General features: G+C 44.3%; 1 protein-coding gene and 1 long non-coding RNA gene across 4 annotated transcripts in view; one reads left to right on the plus strand and one right to left on the minus strand.

The window, feature by feature from the left end:
• LOC308569900 overlaps positions 1–24,173 on the minus strand; it is a 618,054-nt gene that overhangs the window by 453,165 nt on the left and 140,716 nt on the right. The gene's annotated exons all lie outside the window — the stretch shown is intronic.
• Positions 1–24,173, plus strand: part of JCAD (junctional cadherin 5 associated) — a 76,646-nt gene that overhangs the window by 39,970 nt on the left and 12,503 nt on the right. For 2 of the 3 annotated variants that reach the window (XM_081164091.1, XM_081164092.1), the window contains one exon: positions 22,927–23,284. In XM_081164091.1, the coding sequence (XP_081020217.1) occupies positions 22,986–23,284 (299 nt within the window). In that variant the 5' untranslated portion in view covers positions 22,927–22,985. Of the gene's footprint in view, positions 1–2,396; positions 2,530–22,926; positions 23,285–24,173 lie in introns of those variants that run through there. The other variant, XM_081164090.1, reaches the window with a different exon arrangement.

Raw genomic sequence — 24,173 nt, forward strand, 5'->3', positions numbered from 1 at the left:
CTCTTATACTACTGAAACAGTCATCGCTTCCCCTCAAAGAATTCAGGAAACTGTTGCTTTTAAAGGATGCTGAGAGTTGTTAGGAGGCCCAAACATCACCTGGCATGGTGGGGAAAGTTTCACCTAATAATTTTCTGTGTCACACTCTTGTTAAATGACAAAAAAACGAATCAGTCTAAAAAATGTAATGCTTTATATTAACGCCCAACATGTTTGACCTTCCAGATGAACCCTAACCCCCAGATTCCCAGCCTTCATTTTTCAGAATGAGTAAGTTAATTGCATTTTTAGAACCTGAGATATGCAACAAAATGTACAGGTGTTATTCTTTGAGGGGGGAAAAAAAGCTTGCTCCCTCCTTTCAGTGTTTTTCTTTGCCTCCCGCCCCACAGTGACAATAATTCCTGTGGATGCCTGTATTCCTCTCCTGGTACAAGTATTATGCTTTCTTCTTGAACAAATAACTCTTCTATGCATTTTGAATGAAGCAAAGTCAGTATGCCTGAGCTGACAGGGACCCTGAAGAACATGGTTCTTGCTCTGCATAGATAAGACAAGTGCAAGGTGGAAGGTAGAGACTCCATTCATAGGAAATGAATCCATAATAAGCAGGATATTAAAAGATATGGGGAAACATGCGACCACAGTAGGAAGGGATGGAGCGGTCCATTTCTCTTTTCAACAGTGGCCATCCAGATGCTTTAAGCATCTGAAGTGGTACAACCTGGGCACAGGTTTACCATGTCAATGGTTACATGGTCATGGTATCTTCATATAGCATTAAAACCAAGGGGTGGGGAGGAACAGCCCCAGGATTTCCCTCCCTAAGCAAGAGTGACTTCATCTGCTGAAGTACCTGGTAATCAACAGGCTCCCCTTGCTGTGGCAAGTAAATGAGGTGATAGTGAGACTTTCAAGTTTGTTTTTGTGACTCATCATCCAGAGTCCTGCCTCTTCCTGCCTCTTTTGGGATGATATTGTGGCCCATATAGAGGCAAAAGAAGCACAAGCGCTGTGCAGCGTGAATATTTCAAGCACCAGGGTGGGTTGCCTTAATTTTTCGTGGCATGCTTTTTGGAACAAGGATTCTCAAGCTGTGTCCTGAAAGAGGTGTGGGAGGGAGGCTCTTACGGCACATGGCCTGAGAATCTCTGTTCTAGAGAAGTGGGAGAAGTCCCTGAGGAAGTTTACTGATATTATCAAAAGTTCTTTTGCTGCACACTCCTTTGCTTGGTGGCATTGGAAGCTGCCTGAGATTGAGTGAGATTGTTGGTCCTTCCAGTTTAGTACCCTAGCAGTGGCTCTCCAGGGTTTCAGATGGGGGTCTCTCTCCCAGTCCTCCCCAGAGATGTAATGGATTGAACATAATGCACTGTAGCCTGCACCACTGAGTCATGGTCCTCCCTTTGGCGTCTTGCTCAGAAGTAATTCCCACTGTGTTCTATAGAACTTTCCCCCTACTGGTGCAACGCTAACCTGCATAGGCTTGGGATTACAGTTGTTCCATCTCAACAGGTCCTTCCAAATTTGCCTTAATTTTGCTTTACGTTTAGAGCCAGTGTGGTGTACAGGTTAGAGTGTTGGACTAGGTCAGGACCTGGCAGACCAGGGTTCAAATCCCAGCCATGTTGGGGACCTTGGAGCTGTCACAGACTTTCAGCCTAGCCTTACCCCACAGGATTGTTGTGAGGATAAAATGGGGAGGAAGAGAACTATGCATGCCACCTAGAGCAGCTCCTTGGAGGAAAGGTGAGCTCTAAGTGTAGTCATAAGAAGATTGTGTGTCCTTTCTGAGGATGCTCGTGGGTATGGAGGGATGAGAGGGGTGTGTGAGCATGTCTAGAAACTAGACTGCTGTACAGAGGTAAAATTTACATGTGTAAATGTACAAGTGTGCCTCTGGCCCCGCTGACCGCCAGCTTGTGGCCGGCAGGAAAGTTACCCAGAAGAAGACAGTGCTGCTCTCGAATTGAAATATGTTCCTCACCTCTAGCTGGACCACCAAAAACCTGACCAAGCTGTCACCGAAAGTTTATGTGTCTTATCCCTGCTAAACAACAAGGATGCAACTTTCCAAAGATTTCATGGTGTGTTTTGTTTTTTGTTTAAAAGCCACGGTGATGTCTTTGTGGCTCTCTCTGTGTGTGTTGACAAACAGTGCGCTGAGAGAATGCTACCGCCCGGTTCTGTGGGTTTGCCAAAGAGGCTGCTTTCCTTTTTCAAGCCGAAGCGAACTTAAGGAAGCCCACAAGGTGTTCAGGAAGGAGGAGGCGGAGGCGGAGGCGGCTTGCAGAACTTGCAGGGAGAGCTGCTCGCTCCCTTCAAAGCCAGCCGAGCGCTGGAGAGGAGAGGAAGGGAAGGGAAGGGAAGGGGGGCGAGGCATCTCTCTCTCTCTCTCTCTCTCTCTCTCTCTCTCTCTCTCTCTCTCTCCCCACCCGGCCTGCTCCCTCCGCACCGCTCCCTCCTTGCGGGGCTCCGTCCCGAGTGCAGAGCGCACCGAGGCCACCATGGGGGCGGATGAGCCCCAGGGTAAGTCGCCGGCCGGCCGAGCGGCTGCTTTTCTCTTTCTCTCTCTCCCGTCCATCACCTCCTCTGGACTATTGCGGTGTCTTGTGCTGGAAATCTGCCTCGGGGGAAGAGAAGAGACCTCCCCCCCCCACCTCCGCCCTCCTTTTCCAAGCCTGCCTGGCTGTCACGTAGCCGTGCGATTCTAGACTGGGGCGCCTCAAAAGTTTCGGCCGTCTTTCCCCAGCCGATTTTTGTGTTTGTGCGGGGGGGGGGTGTCGTTTCCGCCTGCCTTTCCCTTCTCGCCATCTCTCAGCCCCCTCCCTCTATGGAGATGGACGGAGGGTGCGGTCGCCGACTGCACGTGCTGGCAGCCAGGACGGTGGTAGCCCGGCAGATCTCGGCGCGGCGCTGCCCGGGCTGGGCTGGAAGGGTGCGGAGTAGGGGATAGGAATAACAACTCCGCTCCAAATCTGGAGGCCAGATACTCTCTTCTCACGCTCTGCAAAGTGTCTCACTCAGAGTTTTATTTGTGTGTGTTTCGGGAGGGAAATTAATTGCTGCCCCATTTCACTCCCCCCTCCCCACTTTTGGAGGAAGGAGGGTAGAATTAAAGCGGTGGCTTTGCACCTGAGAAGGTCTTAGCCCTGGAGCAGGTTTCCGCTATCCAGCTGATGAGTAACGAGGCTTGGTTTGAGCATGTGCAAAGTGCCGTTCTTTTGCATCTCTCTCTCTCTCTCTCTCTCTCTCGGGGTGGGGGGCACGAAATGTACTTCTGCATCTTATCTACCGGTACCTGCTCCCTCTCCTTCAGTTTGTGGGAGAAGCACATAGAAATCTTAGATGATTTTAAGTTTACCTCCCACACCCTTCCAGGAATCAGGGCTGCCCTTCACTCCCTCCCTCCACCCCTCCCTCCATTTCATCCTCACAACAACCCTGTGAGGTAGACGATGTGTGTCACCCAGGGAGCTTCTTGCCTGAGTGGAGATTTGAACAGTGGTTCCCCACTGTGCACCCCACACTTAATATTAAGCCGCACCAGTGGAATGAAAGGAAATCCCTGAGAAGTTTTGGTGCGTTTCTGTTTTACACAGGGCTGGATTTAGGGTTAGACAGCTTAACTGAGTGGTGCCTGTGGTGCCCTGCTTGGAAGGCAATGGATGCCATGGACTAGCTGCTTGGCTATAGTAACTCAGTACAGAAACAATAGCATTTCTATATGGTCTAAAGAAATGCAGATTTGCAGATCTGAGCACGGACATTCCTTGTCTTACAGGACAAGAGGAAAATCATGCCTGCAAATTGTGTGATGAAATGGGCTATCAGTGCAGTAATGAAAAAAGGTATTCCGGGCTTGAACTTGGTGCCCTCCAGACTGCAGGCTGAAGTTGTAGTCCAAAATATTGGGTAAATGGAGAATTGTTGGGCTCTGAAGAAGATTGTTTTCTAAATGCATATTAAATGTCAGTTTCTGAGCACCACTCTGAGATTCCCTGCTCCTGTTTGTTTTATGTGTAAGTTGAATCTTCCATGGAGATCAGGTGTGCTGAAAGAATGCAGTCCATTCTTCCAAATAACAAGTACCTAGTAAATATCATTCTTGGTACAATTCAGAAACAAAATGTTTTCACCTATGGCAAAAAGGGGAGCTTTAATATCAGTGAAAATGTTTCGTTTCTCAATGTTTATATCTAAATAGTTGTCATACTGAACAGTGATTTAAGATTGAGGACTTGAGTCAGAATTTGTAAGGGCTCTTCTAGATCCTAAGAGCTCAGATTGAAAAGTACAAGGAGGTGAAGGAGAGTGCCTCTGACCATATGCAGAGTGGCCTCTCCTGGGCTACAGGTGAGTGTAGCCAGCTCATAAGCAGCAGGTAAAAGAGGGCAAAGCTTTTTATCTGGTTGAATCCTGACACCATTTTCTGTACACTGTTTTAAGTGTAAAGAAATAAAAGGAGAAAGGAGAAAAAAGTGAGATGCAGTTTGCTTTCCTTTAGCAAATTACATAAACGTATGACGTACCCCAGTCTGCATGTGCCTTCAGACCACTGGCCCATCTTGCTGTCTGTATTGTCTGGCAGCAGCTCTCCCAGGTTTCAGAGAGGGGAAATTCCCAGCCCTACCTGGAGAAACCAGGGATTGAACCTGGGACCTTCTGCTGAGTTAAGCCTCTTTCCCATCACTAATATAGTTTATAGACGCCATGTAATATTCCCAGCCCCCTTTCTCAAAGTTTTGGATTAGTTCGTGTGCTCTTAAAATCCTCTTGAACTGGGACATGTGATACTTCTGGTGCTCACAGAGTGATAGGCATTAAGTCTTAGGGATCTAACACTTAAATTAAAGCATGCAAAATTCTCTGCCAGGATCCTGCTGCCTTTGCATCCCTGGGGTGTTTATTGTTCCCCAGCTAAAGCTCTGTCCAGAGCTATACACTATAAATATATTGAATTAAATGCTTGTTGAAGACTGCAGTGAACTCCAGGTCTCCCATTCTCTGCACCGCTCTTCCAAGATGTAATCAATTTCAGCCATAAAATGCCACACACTTGTCTGCTATTTTAGGCGCATTTAGTTTATAATAGTCAGCAATGTTGACACAGTCAGCTTTAGTTGAGAAAAAATATGCAGCTTTGAACAAGTATAGGTAGGGTTTTAAAACTTCATAGCCTACGGAAAGAGTTTAATGAAAAGTATGGTTCCTTCAGTAAATGCTGTAAGTTGGTTTGGGGTGGACTGGGGGGGGGGGCTTGTTTCATCATCATTTAATAATCCCCTTTAAGACTGTTCATTTCTGGGTCAGTCTTGGACAAATTGGTGCAGAAAGATACACCTCATTCCACCCCGAGACTTGGTGATGGAAATGAGTGGGAGGTTCTTCACGATGCAGATTGCAAGCATATGGGGCACTAATCCAGAGCAGGCCCACAATGTGGGGGGCAAAAGGGTTCAAGCCGCCCTGCCCCACAGGCATAGATCCCCATCTCGCTTGGCTTCCTGTGCCTTTAGTTTGCTGCTTAAAAGCTGTTCCTGCAGTTGCTAATTGTGCAGATGTTGCCAATAGTGGATGGAGTGGTGGGGCAGGGGGAGATTAGTGCAGTGCAAACAGACAGACCAGTAAGAGCGTCTGATGGGCTCTGCTGGTGCATTTGCACCATGCCCGCCTACCCGCCCCCTCTTTTCCCTAGTGACTTGGCTGTCAGGCTGTTGGGTCAGCCCTGCCCCAACACCACATCATCAGCTGTTGGACTCCAACTGGACATCAGACCCAGGCAAAAAAGGCAATGGTCAAGGTTGGTGGAAGTTGTATATAACAATATCCAGAGGGCACAGGCCCTTGCATGGGACCTGAAGCTCTTCTAGTCTTTGACAAGTTGTGCTGCGCTTAATTTGCTCCCAAGGTGGTCTGTGATAAACTGATCCAAGAGTGGATGCAATTTGCATGCCACCCAGTGTGCCAATCAACCCCTAGATTTGCATACCACGTGACATGCTACTAGTAACAGTAGTGGGTGAGGAGGAAATAACTCCACATTCCAGAAATAACACTGCAAAGAGTGCCTTGATCCCTTAGACCACTCTTCCATAATTGCTTGCTTATTTCAGAGTAGCCAACGAGACGAAAGCAATTTGAGGATCACCACTTTATCCTCTCTCCATTTTTGACAGATTACAGTGGTATATTGTATTGTACACAATTAGACTTGTCTCTCATGATCTAAGGAACACAATGGGGGGAGTAAACAAAGGACTTCTTGTTTTATGAAGAGGAAAGCAAATAATCTTTGCAAAACTGTGCTTAATTATGGTGAGATCGTTGAACAAATACTTTTTTTGGACTGTGTCAAAGCAGCCACCTGCACAAATGCAAGCCTCATTTTGGCCAGAGTATATTTATCTTCGGGGTGATGGTTTCTGAAGTTCTTGGAAGAGGTGACCTGCTCATTGTGAAATGTGGCCTGAGTCTTCCATGTTAACAGATTTGGCTGGAGTCCACCCTAATTAACTTTGAGCTGGAGTGCATGTGTGTTTGATGGAGGAGAATACAGCACAGCATGCAATCATGGCTGTGTTTAAACTTTTCCTTTTCTGAACTCTCTCAACTCACCGAGAGCTGCACCTCCAAAGTCCTTTGGGCCTTTTAGCAAAGCCATGTATTTGGGTTTTAACAGATGTTGTTTTCCACTCCTTTCGTGGAAAAGGTTATCTTGCTGGCTATTGTGCATTGTTCCAAGGGCCCATGGCCTGGCAGTGGAATGCTGGGGGAAGCTTGCTCGCTTCCAGCTACAAAGGAAAGTGCAAGTCTTCAGCGGCCTTAGTGAACTCTGTAGGATCTAACTGTAGATGACTGTGCAGGCTGATGGGATCTATTAACATGCATGGGAGGCCTGGCCAAGTTTGTCTCGAGAGCACCGTCGTAGAAAATTCAATGGAACGGTAATCATTATAATAACAGATGCTGAAAGATGACTGCATAAGGTACATAAGTTTTTGACTTCTGCAGCAACTGGTGGTTCTCAGCATCCACACGTACCTAGCATACACTTACAGGTCAGTCTCTCGCTAATGGCTTAGCACCTTGATTTCTATCATAGTGGCTTTCCAAAAGTTGTGGCTGATCTTTTTGGGGAGCACAGATAGCTGAAGGGAGGAGGACTAGGGTGGCAGACTTTGCTTAATTGAACTTGATCCAAGCCTAAAATTTTTGTATGTGGTATAGTTTCCATTTTATTAGATGCATGGAGTGTCGTCCTCAGTAGGCAGGCATGTATCTTTATGGGTGCAGAGGCAAAGAAATGGCATGCAGCCCCATTAGCTTACAATGAAATGCAAAAAGTACAGCCTGAAATTCATGCCTTAAATGTATGCAAACTTGAACCATTCAGGTGAAAGGAAAGTAACATGGATTTCAATCATCCTAACTAGACCAGCCTGGTACTGGAGTCCTTATCTTCCTTTACTTGTGGTCATCCTCTTTTTCTCCTAATGCTCTTTTTTTAATAAAAAAATAAAAGGAAAGGAAAGGAGACAAAGCTAAATCCTAGGTGACTTGAGCTGTCAGAAAAGAGCTGTTAATGCTTGAAGCTTGTCGGAACAGGTTGATCACTTTGATTGTATTATGGAGCAAACGTTGTACCCCTTTTCTGGGGTTTTCGCTATCCAGGGTTTGTTCTTGATGACTGCGATTTGTCGGGGATGGGAATTTCACCTCCCACCAGAACTGTCAGAGATGGGAATCAGGTTTAACTCCAACCATAATTTCAGTTGCAGCTCTTTGTTTTGTTTTCATTCCAGCTGGGAAGGGGCATTATGGTACTGCTCTTTTGGGGCGCTGTGATGATAAGAGCAGAAACCACTCTACACTCTTGTTACTGGGAAGGTGTGTAGGGGAAGCAGCTCATTCCTACTGATGGGGATCCCATAGGTTACTGAAATTTGTCTCTATGTACAGAATGAGCCAAGATGCAATAGGCAAGCCTTCTGTACATTCTTCACCTGTCACAATGATGGTAGGGCTGGTCTAAGTCAAGGTGCCTTGTATCAAAGGCCAGTCAAGTGATTCTAGCATCTAAGGCAAAGTGCTTCTCTCACACCTGAAAAATACTATAGCTGCTACAAAAAGTAACATCGGGGCGGACTTGGGTAATACCGAGCCTTGAGCGAGGACAAAATTTGGCACCCTTCCCTCTCTCACTTTCTGTTCTGTGCATGCCCCCAAGTACATGATGTCATTATTTTGTTCCCCCTTGCATTGGTACCCTGGGCAGAGGAACTGCCTGCACTGTCCTAAATCTGGTGCTGGCAAATTAAATAACCAGCAATTCTCTGCCCTTTCACTACACTGAAAAATCAGCTGTCTCACCAGAGTGGTGAGGCTGAGTGGGTGTTTTGCTTGTAGTGTAGATCACATAGTGCTCTCTGAAGCACATCTGTAACACCAGGGTAGTAAATATTGTCCCCACTTTACAATTGTCTCATTCCAGTCTCTACATTCAGATCTTCTTCAGCGTAAGCCCGTTCATTATCCTTACTTAAAACTACCAGAAGTTCGGCTCTTCCCTCGCCGGTTCTGGAAGGAAAAGTCCTGTACGCTCAGAGAATTTGTGCCTGCCCATTAGGGGAAATAGGAAGCCCTGAACACTTTTTTTTTTAGATGTCCTTTTTATGATGAGGCACGTAGAGATACCATCGACCCTCATCTGGTGAGGCTTGCTGACCTTCTGGACAAGCCTAAATTTCAATTTCCTCCTCTTAGGCAAAAATCACAAGATGACCCGGATGGTCGCCAGATTTTGTGCACAGTTTGTAGGCACAGAACACCCCCTGGAACAAATAGATCACTAGGAAAACTGCCGTAGCTGGCCTCCTGGGTGTCCCAGGGACAATCTGCATGTTAGTTTAACCTTAGGTCTTTTTGTGTTCATGTGACTATTTCAATTTTAATCTATAAGCTGTCATTGTATATTGTTTTAAATGTCAATTTCACTCTTGTGAAAGCAGTCTCAGTTGTGCTTCTTGAACTAATATTTGACCGTAATAATAAATTATTATTACTATTACTACTGGAATACTGAACATGCCTAAACTCAGTGAGAAATACTTTAAGCAATTGAGGTTTGTCATTCAGCAAGTGAGAAGCAGCAGGATACTCAATTCAGTGTTGTACTCCTTATAATTTTGAATAGAGTTTGAGTCTCTTGGGTAGGGTCTCACTATAGTTCCAAGTTATATGTTGTTTTCTTGCTTCCCTCTCCATTCCTCCTCTTTTTCACCTTCAGTATTTTAACCAAGGACACTTGTGCTTCTCCATCCCATGTGTAAGGCACTTCTGGGCACTGCTTATCTCTCTGGTGGCAGTAAGCCTCCCTTATTCCTTCCCTCATTGCTCCCTCTGTAACTCTGTAGAAAAATATTGGTATCTAATAGGCAACTATTTGGAACTTTTTATTTGCAAAACAAGGTATAAATATTCTAATGCAGGGTTTCCCAAACTTGAGTCTCCAGCTGTTTTTGGACTACAACTCCCACCATCCCTAGCTTCTGATAGCTGGCCTGGCCACTCAGTTGATGAGGGTGGGGAACTGGTGGCCCTTTAGGTGTTGTTTGACTTCAATTCCCATCATCCCCAGTCAGCACAGCCAATGGACAAGGATGATGGGAGTTGTGGTTCAAAAACATCTGAAAGTTCATGAGTTGAAGTTCCTGTTCCCTTGGTCATAGAGGCATGGCATGAGCCCCATGAGAAGAGTTTGGATAGGACCCTGAAATTAGTCAGGCCTTCAGTGTGGGTAAACTGAAATTTCTCTGAATGATGGAGTTACCCTGAAACAACAATAGTCCTATTCACACATTGTGATGAACAAAGAGGTGACGGGGGTGGGGGTGGAAGGATTATCCACATTCACACATTCAGCTGATCATGTATTTTTATTTATTTGAAATGTTCATAGGTTGCCTTTCAGAGCAAAATGAGCTCATCTGCATGCAGCTGTGTGTGCACATCGCTCTTTCCAGCTTTTGTTGTGTACACACACAGGTTACATGCAGATGTTAAGCAAAATGCATGAGTGTTTGGAGTGGAGTGGGGGTCAGCAGTCCTGTTCAGTCCTCTTCCCCATCCACTCACCTCAAATACAACTTAACAGGGCTATCTCTCTGCAATAACAAGATAAACAGCTGGAGAGACATGTGGAATTCACTACAGAGGTGAAAAGATGAATATTGCATCATTATTATTTCTTAAATTTCTGACCCACCCTTCCTCTCCAAAGGGCGGCAGACAACGAAGTAGCAAAACAATACTGCTAAAAATAAATTGAAAACTTATTTAGGACATCTAAAAATATTAAGAGCATCTAATTTTTTTTTAAAAGGTCACATACCCTCATAGCTAATAATTTCACGGTTGCTGGGAACAGTGTCTATCTTTAAGCGATCAAGTGAGCAGAATTGTTAAAATTCTTCCTGAATGTTGTTAATGAGGACATTTCCACCGAGAAGGAGTAGGCCCTTTCATGGGTCAACAGCAGCTGGGCAGCCGTGAAACCAACATTTGGGGGTGGGAATCTAATGAATGGTGAAACTGTCCATCAACCTTTGCCTAGAGCCAGGTTGATGTTTTGTATATTTAGTCAAGGCATTCTGAAGTGTGCCGTAAGTAAGCATCCAAATAAGTACAGTGGTACCTGGGTTTAAGAACAGTCCGGTTTAAGAACAATTTGGTTTACAAACTTCGCAAAACCGGACATAGAGAACTTTACCTCGGTCTAAGAACGGAATCTGAATGGTGGAAGGGCACCGGTGGCGGGAGGCCTCATTAGGGAAAGTGCACCTCGGTTTAAGAACAGACTTCCGGAACGGGTTAAGTTTGTAAACTGAGGTACCACTGTACATCAAGTAAGTATTTTGGTAACTTTCTAACCATAAACCTGTGATCATTTCTGTTGCTGATACAAATGTGTCACAAACAAATTCATTTCAATAGCTTTGTGGCATTAATCTTGACCCAAAAAAAATTCCCCCAAGCCATCCTAAAGGTCTTGTAAATTGTCCCAGAAGACAGGGCAAGAAAGCAGGCAGAGCATTTGGGTCTTTATCTCTTGGCTCAATGGGTAGTCTCTGACTGTATCCCAATCAACAAACCCCTTTAAAACAAGTGTTTCCCAACCTTTGGTCTCTAGCTGTTTTTGGACTACAATTCCCATCACCCCTGACTACTGATCTTGCTAGCTAGGGATGATGGGAGTTGTAGTCCAAAAAACAGCTGGAGACCAAAGGTTGGGAAACACTATTTTAAAAGGCACCAAAGAGGTATCTTCATTTATGCCTCCCAATTTAACTCCCACACTGAATGTACTATTTTGCGTTGTAGAAGTGTGTGTTCCCTTTGATCGTGGAGCCCAAGTTTTATAACCCGTGTTGCTTGTCATACAAACGCCTTGATAGATTCTTCGTTAAAACATTTCTTCTCACTCAATGACCAAATGCAAGTATTGTGACCTTGTAGCAGTTCATGCGAAGGATTATTTTTGGGGGGCGGGGGAGAGAGATGGTTTGATATAGTCTTCCTCGTAATTTCCAAGATCTTACAAGTTAGGTGGCAACTGTAATCAATATGAAAGAATAGCCTATTTGGGTTAGTGGATTTTCTTGGGGTGGGTGGGAGGTATTGACACTATATTTCCACACCAACATACACCTCAAACGTGTTCATTGAAGACTGCGAAATAGGAGTTGTGCCTGGAGGAAATGTACACTCTGCCATCCCAAATAAGTAAAGGAGGCTGTGACATCTCTCTGGAATGCCAGTGAGCACTGCTTAAGCCTCCCTGCTCTTTTTCTCCCTCCCCCCCTCCACCACCAAGAACAAACTTGGCATGTTCTCTTTGGAGGACTTCGTCCAATGCTAGGTGTCATTAAAAACCAGCAGAATTTATTTTGATGCTGCTGTTCTTTTGTTTTCAGAACTGGTAGAGGTGGATCAGAAGGAATAAAATGTTTCTGTCTGAAGTTCTTTCTTGAGTTGATTCTTCGAGAGGGAAAGAGGTCCATTCCCTGTACTTTGATAGGGTTAATGAATGAGACAATATAGAGGGATGGGCAAGGAAGGAGAAGGCTGTTGAGAAAGATGAGCCTCAGGGGTGCAGGGAAAGATGATTTAGGGGGATGCACAGAGGATAGAGAGGAGGAGATCATTCTGCTGTGCAAGCGCAAATTCTGGTGGGAGCCAGTGTGGTGGAGTGGTTAGAGTGACAGACTAGGAGCTGGGAGATCAGGGTTCAAATCCCCAAGCTCTTGGGGTGACCTTGGGCCAGTCACTGCCTCTCAGCCTACTTTACAGGTTGTTGTGGGGATTAAATGTGGAGGGAGAGAACCCTGTATGCCACCTTGAGCTCCCTGGGGGAAAAGGTGGGGTCTAAATGTCAGAGACCAAAATGGGCAGAGCAATGGCCAAACTGTTTTTTGCAGGTTTTAAAAGCAATCTGAAAACCTGTTTTACCAGCAGGAAAAACAAAATGAGTGTTCACACCACACAAGCCACATCTTTCTGTTGTGAAGTTCACAACACTTGTGAAACTCTTAAAAACCCACATGTACACAACCCTGTCACCAGCCTTACTTTTCTTAACAGGCATTTACTCAAGGCAGGGATTATTATGAAGATAATGAAACAAAGCCAACGTCTGAACTGGATATGCAACAACTGGGAAAAGGTCCAGCTTTGCAAGGAGGCAGAGCCAAAGATTTGGCGCTACTTTCCTTGTGTGAACTGTGCCATCTCTGCAGCGTCTGGAATGCTTGGCTTACAAATGTGAATAATATGGCAGTCCTGTTCTCATGCTTACAATATAAAATACATGGCATAAAAGGAGAAGGGATTGGGAGGGAGGAGGAAACGAGCAATGTTTCTTAATTACTGAATTCTTGCAATGGCTAGCTGGAATTGAAATATTTCAAGGAGAGGAGGAGTATCAGTGTTGGGTAGAACTGCTGAAGGATTTCCAAAAGGATATCTGCTCAGGAACTCTTGATTTCCTTTAAAATCTCATATTTATCCATTACATCCTCGCAAGAACCATGTGAGGTATCTTGGGTTGAGAAGAAGAAGAAGAGTTTGGATTTGATATCCCGCCTTTCACTCCCCTTCAGGAGTCTCAAAGCGGCTAACAATCTCCTTTCCCTTCCTCCCCCACAACAAACACTCTGTGAGGTGAGTGAGGCTGAGAGACTTCAAAGAAGTGTGACTGGCCCAAGGTCACCCAGCAGCTGCATGTGGAGGAGCGGGGACGCGAACCCGGTTCACCAGATTACGTGACTACCGCTCTTAACCACTACACCACACTGAGAGACCGAGACTTGCCCTAAGTCATTCAATGAGCTTTGTAGCTGAGTGGAGATTTGAACCCTGGTCTCCAAGTTCCTATTCTGACACTCTAACCACTACATCACACCAATGATAAAGCCCTTGGTTTTCTCTCTCTTCCTGATGGGTCTTATTGCTCACCTCATGACTGTTGCATGGCTTACTATTGCATGACTCTAAATGCAGACCTGTTTGAGATTTGAGATGCTGGGACTTAACATTAAGGGAGAAACTGACAGCCCATGTCCAAGAGAGCCAAACAGACAATAAAGTCTACTTTTGAATCAACCTGGCATAGTTTTATTAAGTATTCAACATCCATAGAACACATGGTAATAGGCAGTGCTTTTTTTCTTAAAAAATGTTTAGGGGTACTCTCATTCAGTGGCGTAGTGTGGGGCGTGCAGGGGGGGCCGGCCGCACCGGGTGCAACATCTGGGGGTTAGGGTTAGGGGGCGCAAATCCATGGGTTAGGGGGCGCAAATTACTTGCCTTGCTCCGGGTGCTGACAACCCACGCTACGCCACTGCTCTCATTTTCCTACTATTGAAATACTGCCCCACAATGAGGCCAAACTTAGATTCACAAAATGTTTAGGGGTATGCATCCCCCCAGAAAAAAGCACTGGTTAAAGGCCTCTGGGAACACAGGGCAACTTGTGGAATGAAACTTTGCTTTAAAAGCTGAAATGACTTTAAAGTTAAATGTAATTAAATAGACATTTGGTGCTTGGCAGGAGAGAGTTCTTGAATATTGACTGTTGTACAGAAGGTGGGGTTTTCGTTTTAAAAAGAGCATGGAATCCAGGGATAAAAGAAAGATGGAGGGACCCCTCCCCCCCACCATGTTCTGTAATGTTCGAGACTGATGTGCTTTCTTTACCACCATCAAAGGAGCTTCAGTAGTTATCTTGGCAGCTGCGAGCTGGTCTCTGCCAGGGCTGTGTCCTGATGGCTATCTGTGATTCAGCACCACCCATCTACTCAAGAATCCACTGTTCACCTCAGGTTGACTTCGTCTGACTGTGCTTGTTACTACCCTCTCTCTCTCTCTCTCTCTCTCTCTCTCTCTCTCTGTGTGTGTGTGTGTGTGTGTAGCACCTCATTCATCATTGTAACAACCATAGGCCATGGCTTTTTTGCTTTTTCTTTAAGGAGACCCCCCCCCCCCGCCTCAAACTGTGTTCCTTTTGTTGTTAGATTGTACTTCTGGCCACAACTGAATGTGTGTTTTGTTTTTCTCCCACGTCTTCTCCTCCACCCCCATCCTTTAAATAATATTTTTGTTATCCGTGAAAAATGAGAGGGCGGGGCTTGGGGGATAGATGTTGCATTGTTTTTATTATATTTTCAGTTATTTATGCAACTCCAGGGGCACATCAGCAAGGAACATCCGCGGGTGGTGCCTAATAAATTAAAAGTGTTGTTCTATCGTTCTGGAGAGTACAAGCAATTTGTTTTGTTTGCCTTTTCTCAGAAAAAAATAAATTAAGTCCATAAACGAGATGTAATTTTATTTATTTATTAAATTTATATACGGCCCTTCCAAAGGAGCCCAGGATTACATATACAACTTTTAAAAACATTATTTTGAAGTTTCCTTTACACCAAAACTTAGGTTAAATAGATTACCACCTCCCACGTCTTCTGCCAAGGGGCATTATACAGGTTGTTATCTTCATACTCTCTTGTGTGTCGCTTTACACACAATGGGGGAAGTGTGTGTATGCATGGAGGAAAGTAAAAGATGAGGCACAATGTCTAAGTAGACAAAATCCATTAAATTTTTAAAAAAGTCATGCTGAAGTTTCATTGATGATGAGACTGCAATTAGTCACTGCTAACTTGTCATATTGACCTCTGTGAGACAAATATGACTAACTTTTACCTGGATTTGGGCCATATATTTTTTTTCTAAAGTAGAATCTGAGGGTCTCAAAATGCCAAATTATAAAGGCTGTGCTCTTTCAGTTCTCAAAATATAGGCAATTCCATTATTTGTAGCATTGTGGGTCGGAAGAACACCACCCAGGAGCACCCAGCATCTACCCTAACATCTCTGCTCTTGTCCCTGACAACATACTGATGTCTGTTGTTGCTGCTGTATATGTACACAATATAGTGATACCTCGGGTTAAGAACTTAATTTGTTCTGGAGGTCCGTTCTTAACCTGAAACTGTTCTTAACCTGAGGTACCACTTTAGCTAATGGGGCCTCCTGCTGCTGCCGCTGCGCCACTGTGCAATTTCTGTTCTCATCCTGAAGCAAAGTTCTTAACCCAAGGTACTATTTCTGGGTTAGCAGAGTCTGTAACCTGAAACATCTGTAACCTGAAGCGTATGTAACTTGAGGTACCACTGTACTAAATATTTTTGTATAGATATGTGTTACACATTGTCCCCTTCCCCTGCCCCCTGAAATCTCTTCTGTGGATTAGCGACTTCCATTTAGATTGTGTGAATGTGTGGCTTTACAGACATTGCTGAACTCCCAGCTCCCATCAGCCCAGCCAGCATAGCCAGTGGTCGGGGGTAGTGGAACCTGGAGTCCATCACTGTCTGGTGGGCTAACAGCAGGCATAGGCAAACTCGGCCCTCCAGCTGCTTTGGGACTACACTTCCCATCATCCCTGACCACTGGTCCTGTTACCTAGGGATGATGGGAGTTTTAGTCCCAAAACATCTGGAGGGCCAAGTTTGCCTATGCCTGGGCTACAGGTTCCCCACCAGGCTTGATTCAGATAATAAATGTTCAGACATTTTTTGTTGTGGGAAAACCGCTTTGAGAGAAACAGCAATGTGTTGAGATGAACAGGCAGGCAAGGAAATTTGGCACCGGAGAACGACGTGTTGTTTTCTTTGACATTCCCCTCCAGGCATCTTTTTCTTCTTTTTGCTCACTTATTAGAGAGATAGGAACTTAGGAGAACGGCCTGAGCTGAGTGCTTGCCTGTAGCACTTCTGCATCAAGTGACATTCCTGTTAGCCCTCATTATGGCCTTAATCCGGGGGAAGGCATGAGAGTGATTCCTCCTCTTTGAAACAAGTCATCTTAGTGAGTTGCAGGAGAAGGGGGGGAAATCAGTAGGATGAGGGTGATCTCATTGCTTCCTCTCTTTTCTGCAACGGCTGGGTGAGGAAGTCTTTTTTAAAATATAAGCATGTCCAGTGTAGCTTGGAGATAGCTAAAGAGGGTCTGGCTCATGTTTCCACAAAACTGCTCTGGCTTAAAGTTTGACAAGTCGGAAACTCTGGGGAGATAGCCAGCATCCTGAGGAAGCGAAATCGGCTCAGAAATCTGTGATGTCATTGGCAAACAAAACAAAGGAGCCCCAGGAAGGTACAATGTTTTCCCAGCCTTTTTAACTCTTGCATCAGATTAGAAAGGCTGCACGTTCAATCTCAGCCAGTTTCTGATGGGAAAGACCCGGGGTCCACACTGTTCATTTTCTGGCTTTGTTTGCTGCTCAGTGGGCATTTGCTTTTAATGCGCACTACATTGCCTGCTTGAGATTATAATTATCAGCCCCTCCAGATGTCCTTTTTATTGTGCATTCATGATGATTTGCACCCATGGTGGTTTTGGGGCAGTTATACGTGTTACAGAAAGCTAACCCCATAACTGCTGTCAATAAAGGCTTAGTGGATCTTTGTAAGGTAGAAGTTCAAGACCTTAAGAGAGGTGCAGAATAGTGAATTAGAGGTGCAGAATTAGTGAATTAGAGGTGCAGAATTAGTGAATTAGAATGTTTAGTACAGCTTAAACAATGGAAAGCGGCTTGTCCAGTGACATATTCTTTTTGGTCTGAACTCATCCGTATCAATTGTGTATTGGCGAAATCCTAAAGGTTTACAGATGTTCATGTACTTTGAAATGTCATTCCTATAAAATGGGGATTAGCAGCAGGACAACAAAAGCCCTTAAAGTTGCTAGGAGACTTTGAGCCTGGAAGGATAAATATCTACTGTCATACAATGATCTGAGGATCTCATTGCCCTGGCTACATGTGAACGTTATTTCCTATAGACATCAATTTCATGTGGATATCTATGTGGACATTTGGAGGCCTTACATTAATTGATGTATTTAATGGATGTACTGACAGTTACTGCATCCTTTTTGTATGGTCTTCTTTTTCTTTGTTAAATTTGCAAATTAAAAATTAATTTAAAAAAACCAAATTTTCTCACAGGATGGTATCAAGGCAACCCTGCTTTCAATACAGTTTGTGTTTGTAAAGATTTTGGGGCAGGCATATGACTTATTCCTAATCATTGCATGTCCCGTAGCTTCATGTTGAAATCCTGTAATTTTTCATACCACAAAAATTAGGGGTTTTGTTTATTTTTGCCCCACTTTTGCTATGTTATACACTGAGGAAGCATTGCAGAACAATGAATACAGCAGAATGATGTGCACATGGGCCAATATAAATCCATCATGGTTATGAAGAGATGCTGCAGAAAACACTTGCAAAAAAATAAATAAAATCACACCATTTGAGGATGGGGAATCTATGTCAAATGGTATAAAGGGGGTAGATGAGATCAGGAGGACAACATTGTTTCCATGTGCTGCTCCCTGCTTCTGTAAACTGTAGGAAGTTTTAGGGACATCAGATTTATTTCTGTTTGAAGAGAGAGTAGCGGTGATTGTGGACATTTTTGTGATAGCTGCTTGTTTTCAAAAATACAGGTTGAGTAGGAGAGCAGGCAAGCAAGCAGACTGATGGTACTAATTTTGAATGCAGCATCAGTTCAGTTCTCCAGAAGCAAAGCATAATGTGTATGGTTCCTTCCCACTAGCTCATATCTCCCTTGCCAGAGAAACATTCCAACTCTTCTAGCCTCCACCCGAATGTATGTGGTGTGCCACAAAAATTACCTCCTGCCATAAATACTTACTCGAGCAAGGCTTTCTGGCTAGCAAAAGCAATTGAGCAGAACATCTGCAGCTGGCTCTAGAAAAGTCCACTGACCATTAGCAAACAGTCCACTGTTCAAAAAGATCATCTTCTCTCGTAGCTTTGACACAGTCCAAACAGTCCTTTTCTTTCACCATCATTTGGAGAGCTGCAAACGAGTTGCCTTTCCGTGTCATTTGGGAGGCGATGAACAAGTTTCCTGTTTAACACTTTGAATATCATTTTCTGGAGCACAAAGGACCTGTTGGGCATGTGCAAGACAAGAGTTCTTGTGCCAACACAGAGTTCTGCAAATATTTAAGAGACTGAAGTCTAGCCAGATGGACTTGGGAATCAGATCAGAAATGCATGAGTCTGGGTTGCCTGTTACTTGTTTCATTGTTTCTTATCCTGTGTATTTGTGTGTTTCTCAGCTCATGTTCAGGCTTAATTCCACAGCGTTTAGAACTACAGAGCTCCACTGGGGCAGACTGGGGGAGAAAGACATTTTTGACAGGGCTTGTTTTTTTCATTTCATGAACTTCCAAAGCCAGCAATACACATCTAAAAGTACTGATGCTGTAATCACCCCCCTGCGGCTTTGGCATTTGAGACCAGAGTAGGAATTCAGCCAGGTATTAGCACACACTCATACTGTCCCTGCTATTGGGTTTGTGAATGTGTGTTGAGTGAGGCAACACCTTCACTGAGGGATCTTTCCCGTGTACCTTCCATGTTTAGAGAATGGCTACATAGCAGTATGAGCCAGAACCAGCTTGCTGTATAATATAGAGATCCATGATGCAATTATATTTATTTGTAAATGATGTAGCTAGATTTGGGATCAATATAACCAATCTGGGGGAGTAGGGAGGGAATAAAAGGTTGAATATCTGATACAATGGCCACAGTTTACTTGTAGTGCTCATACAAACTATGGCTTAGGGAAGGGGGGGTGTACAGGGACATTGTATAATATTTAGTTTCCATATAGTTCTACTCTATGGAAAAAGAGACAGAGTGGGGTGGAGAGAGAGAGGACAATGAAAGCAAATAACATGCCTGCCAAGCTCAATTACAAAACACATAGCAGATTATAAGACTGCAAGTGATCTTATTGGTTGTAAGTCATTTTGGGTAGCCTTGAGCAAGATAAATGACTAACAAATGTAAGTTAAGAGTTATGCTGACGCAGCCCATTAGTCCATCTATCTCCATATTGTCTGCACTGACTGGCAGCAGCTCTCCAGGGGTTTAGGCAGTGAGTCTTTCCTAGCTGTACCCAGATTTGCCCATGATTAAGTTGGGAACTCCTGCATGCCAAGCATGTGCTCTGTAGCCCTTCTCATTGAATTCCATTTCAGCACATATTTCAGTTCTCTATTTCCAACATAAACCTTTACATATCCCTGGTTCCATCCCTTCCCTAAGAATCCTGGGGAACATAATTCAGGGAGTTTAAGGTATCTAACAGAGAAATCTCTGCATTCCCACTGAACTACAGTTCCCAATGGTTTCTTGTGGTGAGCTGCAAAAATGATGGTGATGCTATACTTATTTATACAGCACTAATCAGGGTGCTTTGCATAAATTATCCTCACAGTATCCCTATAAAGTGGATCCCTATGCTGCAGGTGGGGAGGCTGAGAGAGAATGGTTTGCCTAAGGTCATCCACTGAATTATGGGCAGAAGTGAGATTTAGCTGCTTTACTACATCAGTTCTTAAGTTTATATTAACAGCTCAAGTTTGGGTCTGTTTGTTCTTCACACTGGGGTGACCTCTTTCCCCTTGGCAATATGAAACCCAAGGTACCATTTCCAGCTTCCAAGATGAGAATCCTGCTCCCAAAGAGACTATCTTTGACTAGTTTGTGTCTTTCAAAAAGTATTTGTTTATCACCCTTCGCCACTAGCTAGCCAGGTTTCTTGAAAGTCTGCATAGCTATCCTGGGATGGCTTTCATCACCTTGCAATTTTGCCGCTAATGATTTACTTCCGCTGCCAATTCTTGGGGTCTCTCAAGAGCTTCTTAGATCCTATTTTCTGCCCAGGCAACAGTGTGTCAATGGCCAGAAAATGGACATTGCACACACAACCATTCCTGTTAATTTATATACCACCAGGAAAAGCACATTTCTTCCTTGCACCTGTGACCTGTCAACACCATGCTGTTGTTTTACGGTGCTCAAAGTGGATCTTCCTCTTGGAGGGTGAATTGTTCTAGCAGCCAGCTGTTCGTCCATGTTCTGTACTTATGAAATCCTCGCACAGTCCCAGGTGTTTATGCTTGAAAAAACAATTAGGGATGGAGAAATAATTGCAAGTTGCCCTGAACCAACCTCCCCATCTGTTAGAAGACTGCTCCAGAATTGGCAGTTCTTCCTTCTCTTTGCCACCTCCCTTCAAGAATGGGACTCCTTGCATTTGCAGCGTCTGCTGCAACTGACAATGACTTGCTCCTGTGTGGATTTGGCTGCTTTCAAACTTCTGCTGTGCCTCCGAGGACTACTTGGACTAGTTCAGCTTATCCCTCCAGGTCTCTCTAGCTGGTCCTCAGACCTCTCCTTAGCCATAGCCCCTCTCTCCAGGCTGCCTCCTGGACAGTCCCTGTTTTACAGCCTCCTCGGATATTTTTGCTTGGCTGGCACATATTCTTGAATTCAAATAACGCATCTTCTTTGCCTGGATGGAGTACAGAGAAGGGAGTGTCGAAAGTACCCTAATGTGAAAAGAGTGGAGTTTTCCATTTGTTGCTCTATGCACTTTTGTCTCTGGCCCCACCTGTTCTGACATGTGGCCCCACAAAGGTTGCCCAGAAAGGAATGTGGCCCTTGGAATGAAGATGGCTTCCTGTCTCTGGATTAGATTAGTACTTCCCAAACTTGGGACTCCAGCTGTTTTTGGACTACAATTCCCATCATCCCTAGCTAGCAAGACCAGTGGTCAGGGATGATGGGAATTGTAGTCCATAAGCAGCTGGAGACCCAGGTTTTGGAAACACTCGACCAGATGGTGGGAGTGATCCTTTTCAAAGCAAAGATGGTCATGCCATTAAACCACAAAAGTTGATTCCACATTTGTGTGTGTTTAAATCCGCTGTACAATAAACCTTGTGTGACAAACGTAAGTGTTAGACCAGTCTTTGCTAACCTGGTGCCCTCCAGATGTTATGGACTGCAATTCCCATCAGTTTCAGCCAGCAAAGGCTGTGTAAAACACCTGTGAATTCAGACATGAAGGAGATATTAATCTTTGCAGTTTTGTCTCTCCTCATTCCCCACATACGTTTTTTCCTTTAGGATGCATATCTATCACCAAATAGCTGTGATGTCCAGCATGGTGAAATGGCCATCATAGATCAGACTCTCTAGGCCAGGGGTCAGCAACCTTTTCCAGCCGTGGGCCAGTCCACCGTCCCTCAGACCATGTGGTGGGCCGGACTATATTTTTTGGGGGAAATGAATGAATTCCTATGCCCCACAAATAACTCAGAGATGCATTTTAAATAAAAGCACACATTCTACTCATGTCAAAACACGAGGCAGGCCCCACAAATAACCCAGAGATGCATTTTAAATAAAAGGACACATTCTACTCATGTCAAAACACGCTGATTCCTGGACCGTCTGCGGGCCATATTGAGAAGGCAATTGGGCTGCATCTGGCCCACGGTCCTTAGGTTGGCTACCCCTTCTCTAGGCAAAGCCTACCAAGTGTCTGGCATTGCCTCAGTGGCATCTTTTTGCAAAGGACATTTCATTTCCAGGTGCAAGAGCTAAGGGATGCCCATGCACACGTCAATCTCCTTTTAGAAAGCAGCTGCGGGGAAAGTAACATTGGAGTTGGCTTTGTGGTCTTTGAATTTCCAAAGTCCTGTCTTTCCTTTTTTCTTTTTGTATTGTTGGCTTATACCAGGGCTGAGAAATGCTATGAACCTGGGTGTCTATGAAGTTCAAGTGGGCATCTAGGCATTTGGTAATTTTCTCCCCAGAGCTGCAGAGGATTCAGGAAACAGCACAGCAAAACAAGTGGGGAGACCCAGCCACATGCAGCCAGGAAAGACACATGACTTATGCATGGACCTTCAAGTTGGTCATGCTAGCAGAGGCATTTGATGTGGTCGACTCTTGAGTTATTCAAGTGTATCGTTGCTGGGCTTTTGCCTTTGAAATGTGCTACCAGTGTTCTTACATTATGCATAAGGAAGAGCTACAAAATGTATAAAATCTCAGCCTTTTATACTAGTCCAAGACCATTCAAGACAACTTTTATCTCTTTGCCATGAAAGACCTTTCCAGATGCTCTGGGTTAAAATCCCACCTCAGTCATAGACTTGGTTGACAAGTAATAGAAATTCAGGGATCACAATTCATTGGCACTCAGCCTCAATTCCCTAAGTATGTAACAGTAGCAGCGTACCTTGCATGGAGATTGCAAGAAGTAACCAAATAAAGATGGTAAAGCACACTTTATGTTAACAGAATTCTATAAATTATTATAGATTTGATGGCGATTTAATGAAATCTCTCTGCATGCAGTTAGATCTTTTATATATGTATATATAAACTGGGGCTGGTTGTCTGCTTTGGAGTTGGACCAATATGCCTTTCTATACTCACACAAGTCCTTTGCGTTCTCTTTTTTTTAGTGATGGGCCCAGTTCGAGAGAACTTCCAGGGGTACCAAGGTGAATGAAGCCAGTGCAACATGTTCAGCGTAGAAGATCTCCTGATTTCTCATGGATACAAATTGTCTAAAGCCCCCACCAATTCATTTGAGAACAGAACTGATGGATTCCAGCAAGAGATCACAGATAGGAGAGTTGGTCATAGAACTGTGAATGGGTTCCCGACAAACTCTGGAACCAGTGTTGGCAGCAAGAAGACAGTAGCTAAAAGCTACCTGAATGACAATGAAGCTAGGCATGCCATCCAAGGGAGGCAGCTGGGTCCCAGTTACCATAAAGACTTCTCGAGTTTGGCTAATACTCATGCTTCAGAAGGACGGTAAGATCCCCACTTCCAAGATTTTCTTAGACATGTGCAAAGCCAAGCAAAAGTCTCAGTTTAGCTTTCCAACAGCCTTGATTATGTTAAGAGCAACTATTAATTTGTTCTGCTTGTGACCACCTCCAGCCTTGACAACCAGTGGTTGTTTTTGCTAATAATACCCTCTTTGTGTCTAGCCCTTAATCAGAACAGGACAGAGAGAGACTTTGGAAAGATCCAAAGCATCTCTAAATAAGTGAGTTTCTTTGCTTATTATGCGATCAGTCTGTTGGTGGTTCTAAGTGAGTATCTCAGTAAGATTGTGATGCAGAGGATGTCCAGTCGGAGATTGGATTTTCTTGAGTCAGCTTGTCAAAAGCTTGGAGGACAGGGGGAAATAAGAACTGAGGAATGTAGGATGGTATGAACAGCTGTCTTATTCCATTGGTCCATCAAGCTCAGTATTGTCTAAACTGATTGGCAGATGCTCTCCATGGGTTGCAGGCAGAAGACACCCCCATCCTTACCTGTAATGCAGGGGGTTGAATCCTGAGATCTTCTGTATGCAAAGCAACCAGTGCGGTCAGGCCAGGATTGGTGTTGCGTGCTCAGACTGTCCTTCTACCATGAGCAACCTGGCCGCTGAATTCTGCACCAGCTGAAGTATCTGAATCATCTTCAGAGGTTCCTCTTTTAAATTAATACTTGATCAATGCCATTAATCAGTTAGTGCATTTTGCATAGTGAGCTTTAAAAAAATGTTACAGGAGTAGAATGGGTAGATAAAAGAAAGAGAGAAATTGCTTGGGGAACCATATTGAAGTAAAGAAAGAAACCCTTATTATTATTATTATTATTATTATTATTATTATTATTATTATATAATAATAATTATATTTGCGCCCCA

Source organism: Podarcis bocagei, assembly GCF_964188305.1.
Source record: "Podarcis bocagei genome assembly, chromosome: 12".
Classification (NCBI taxonomy): Eukaryota; Metazoa; Chordata; class Lepidosauria; order Squamata; family Lacertidae; genus Podarcis; species Podarcis bocagei.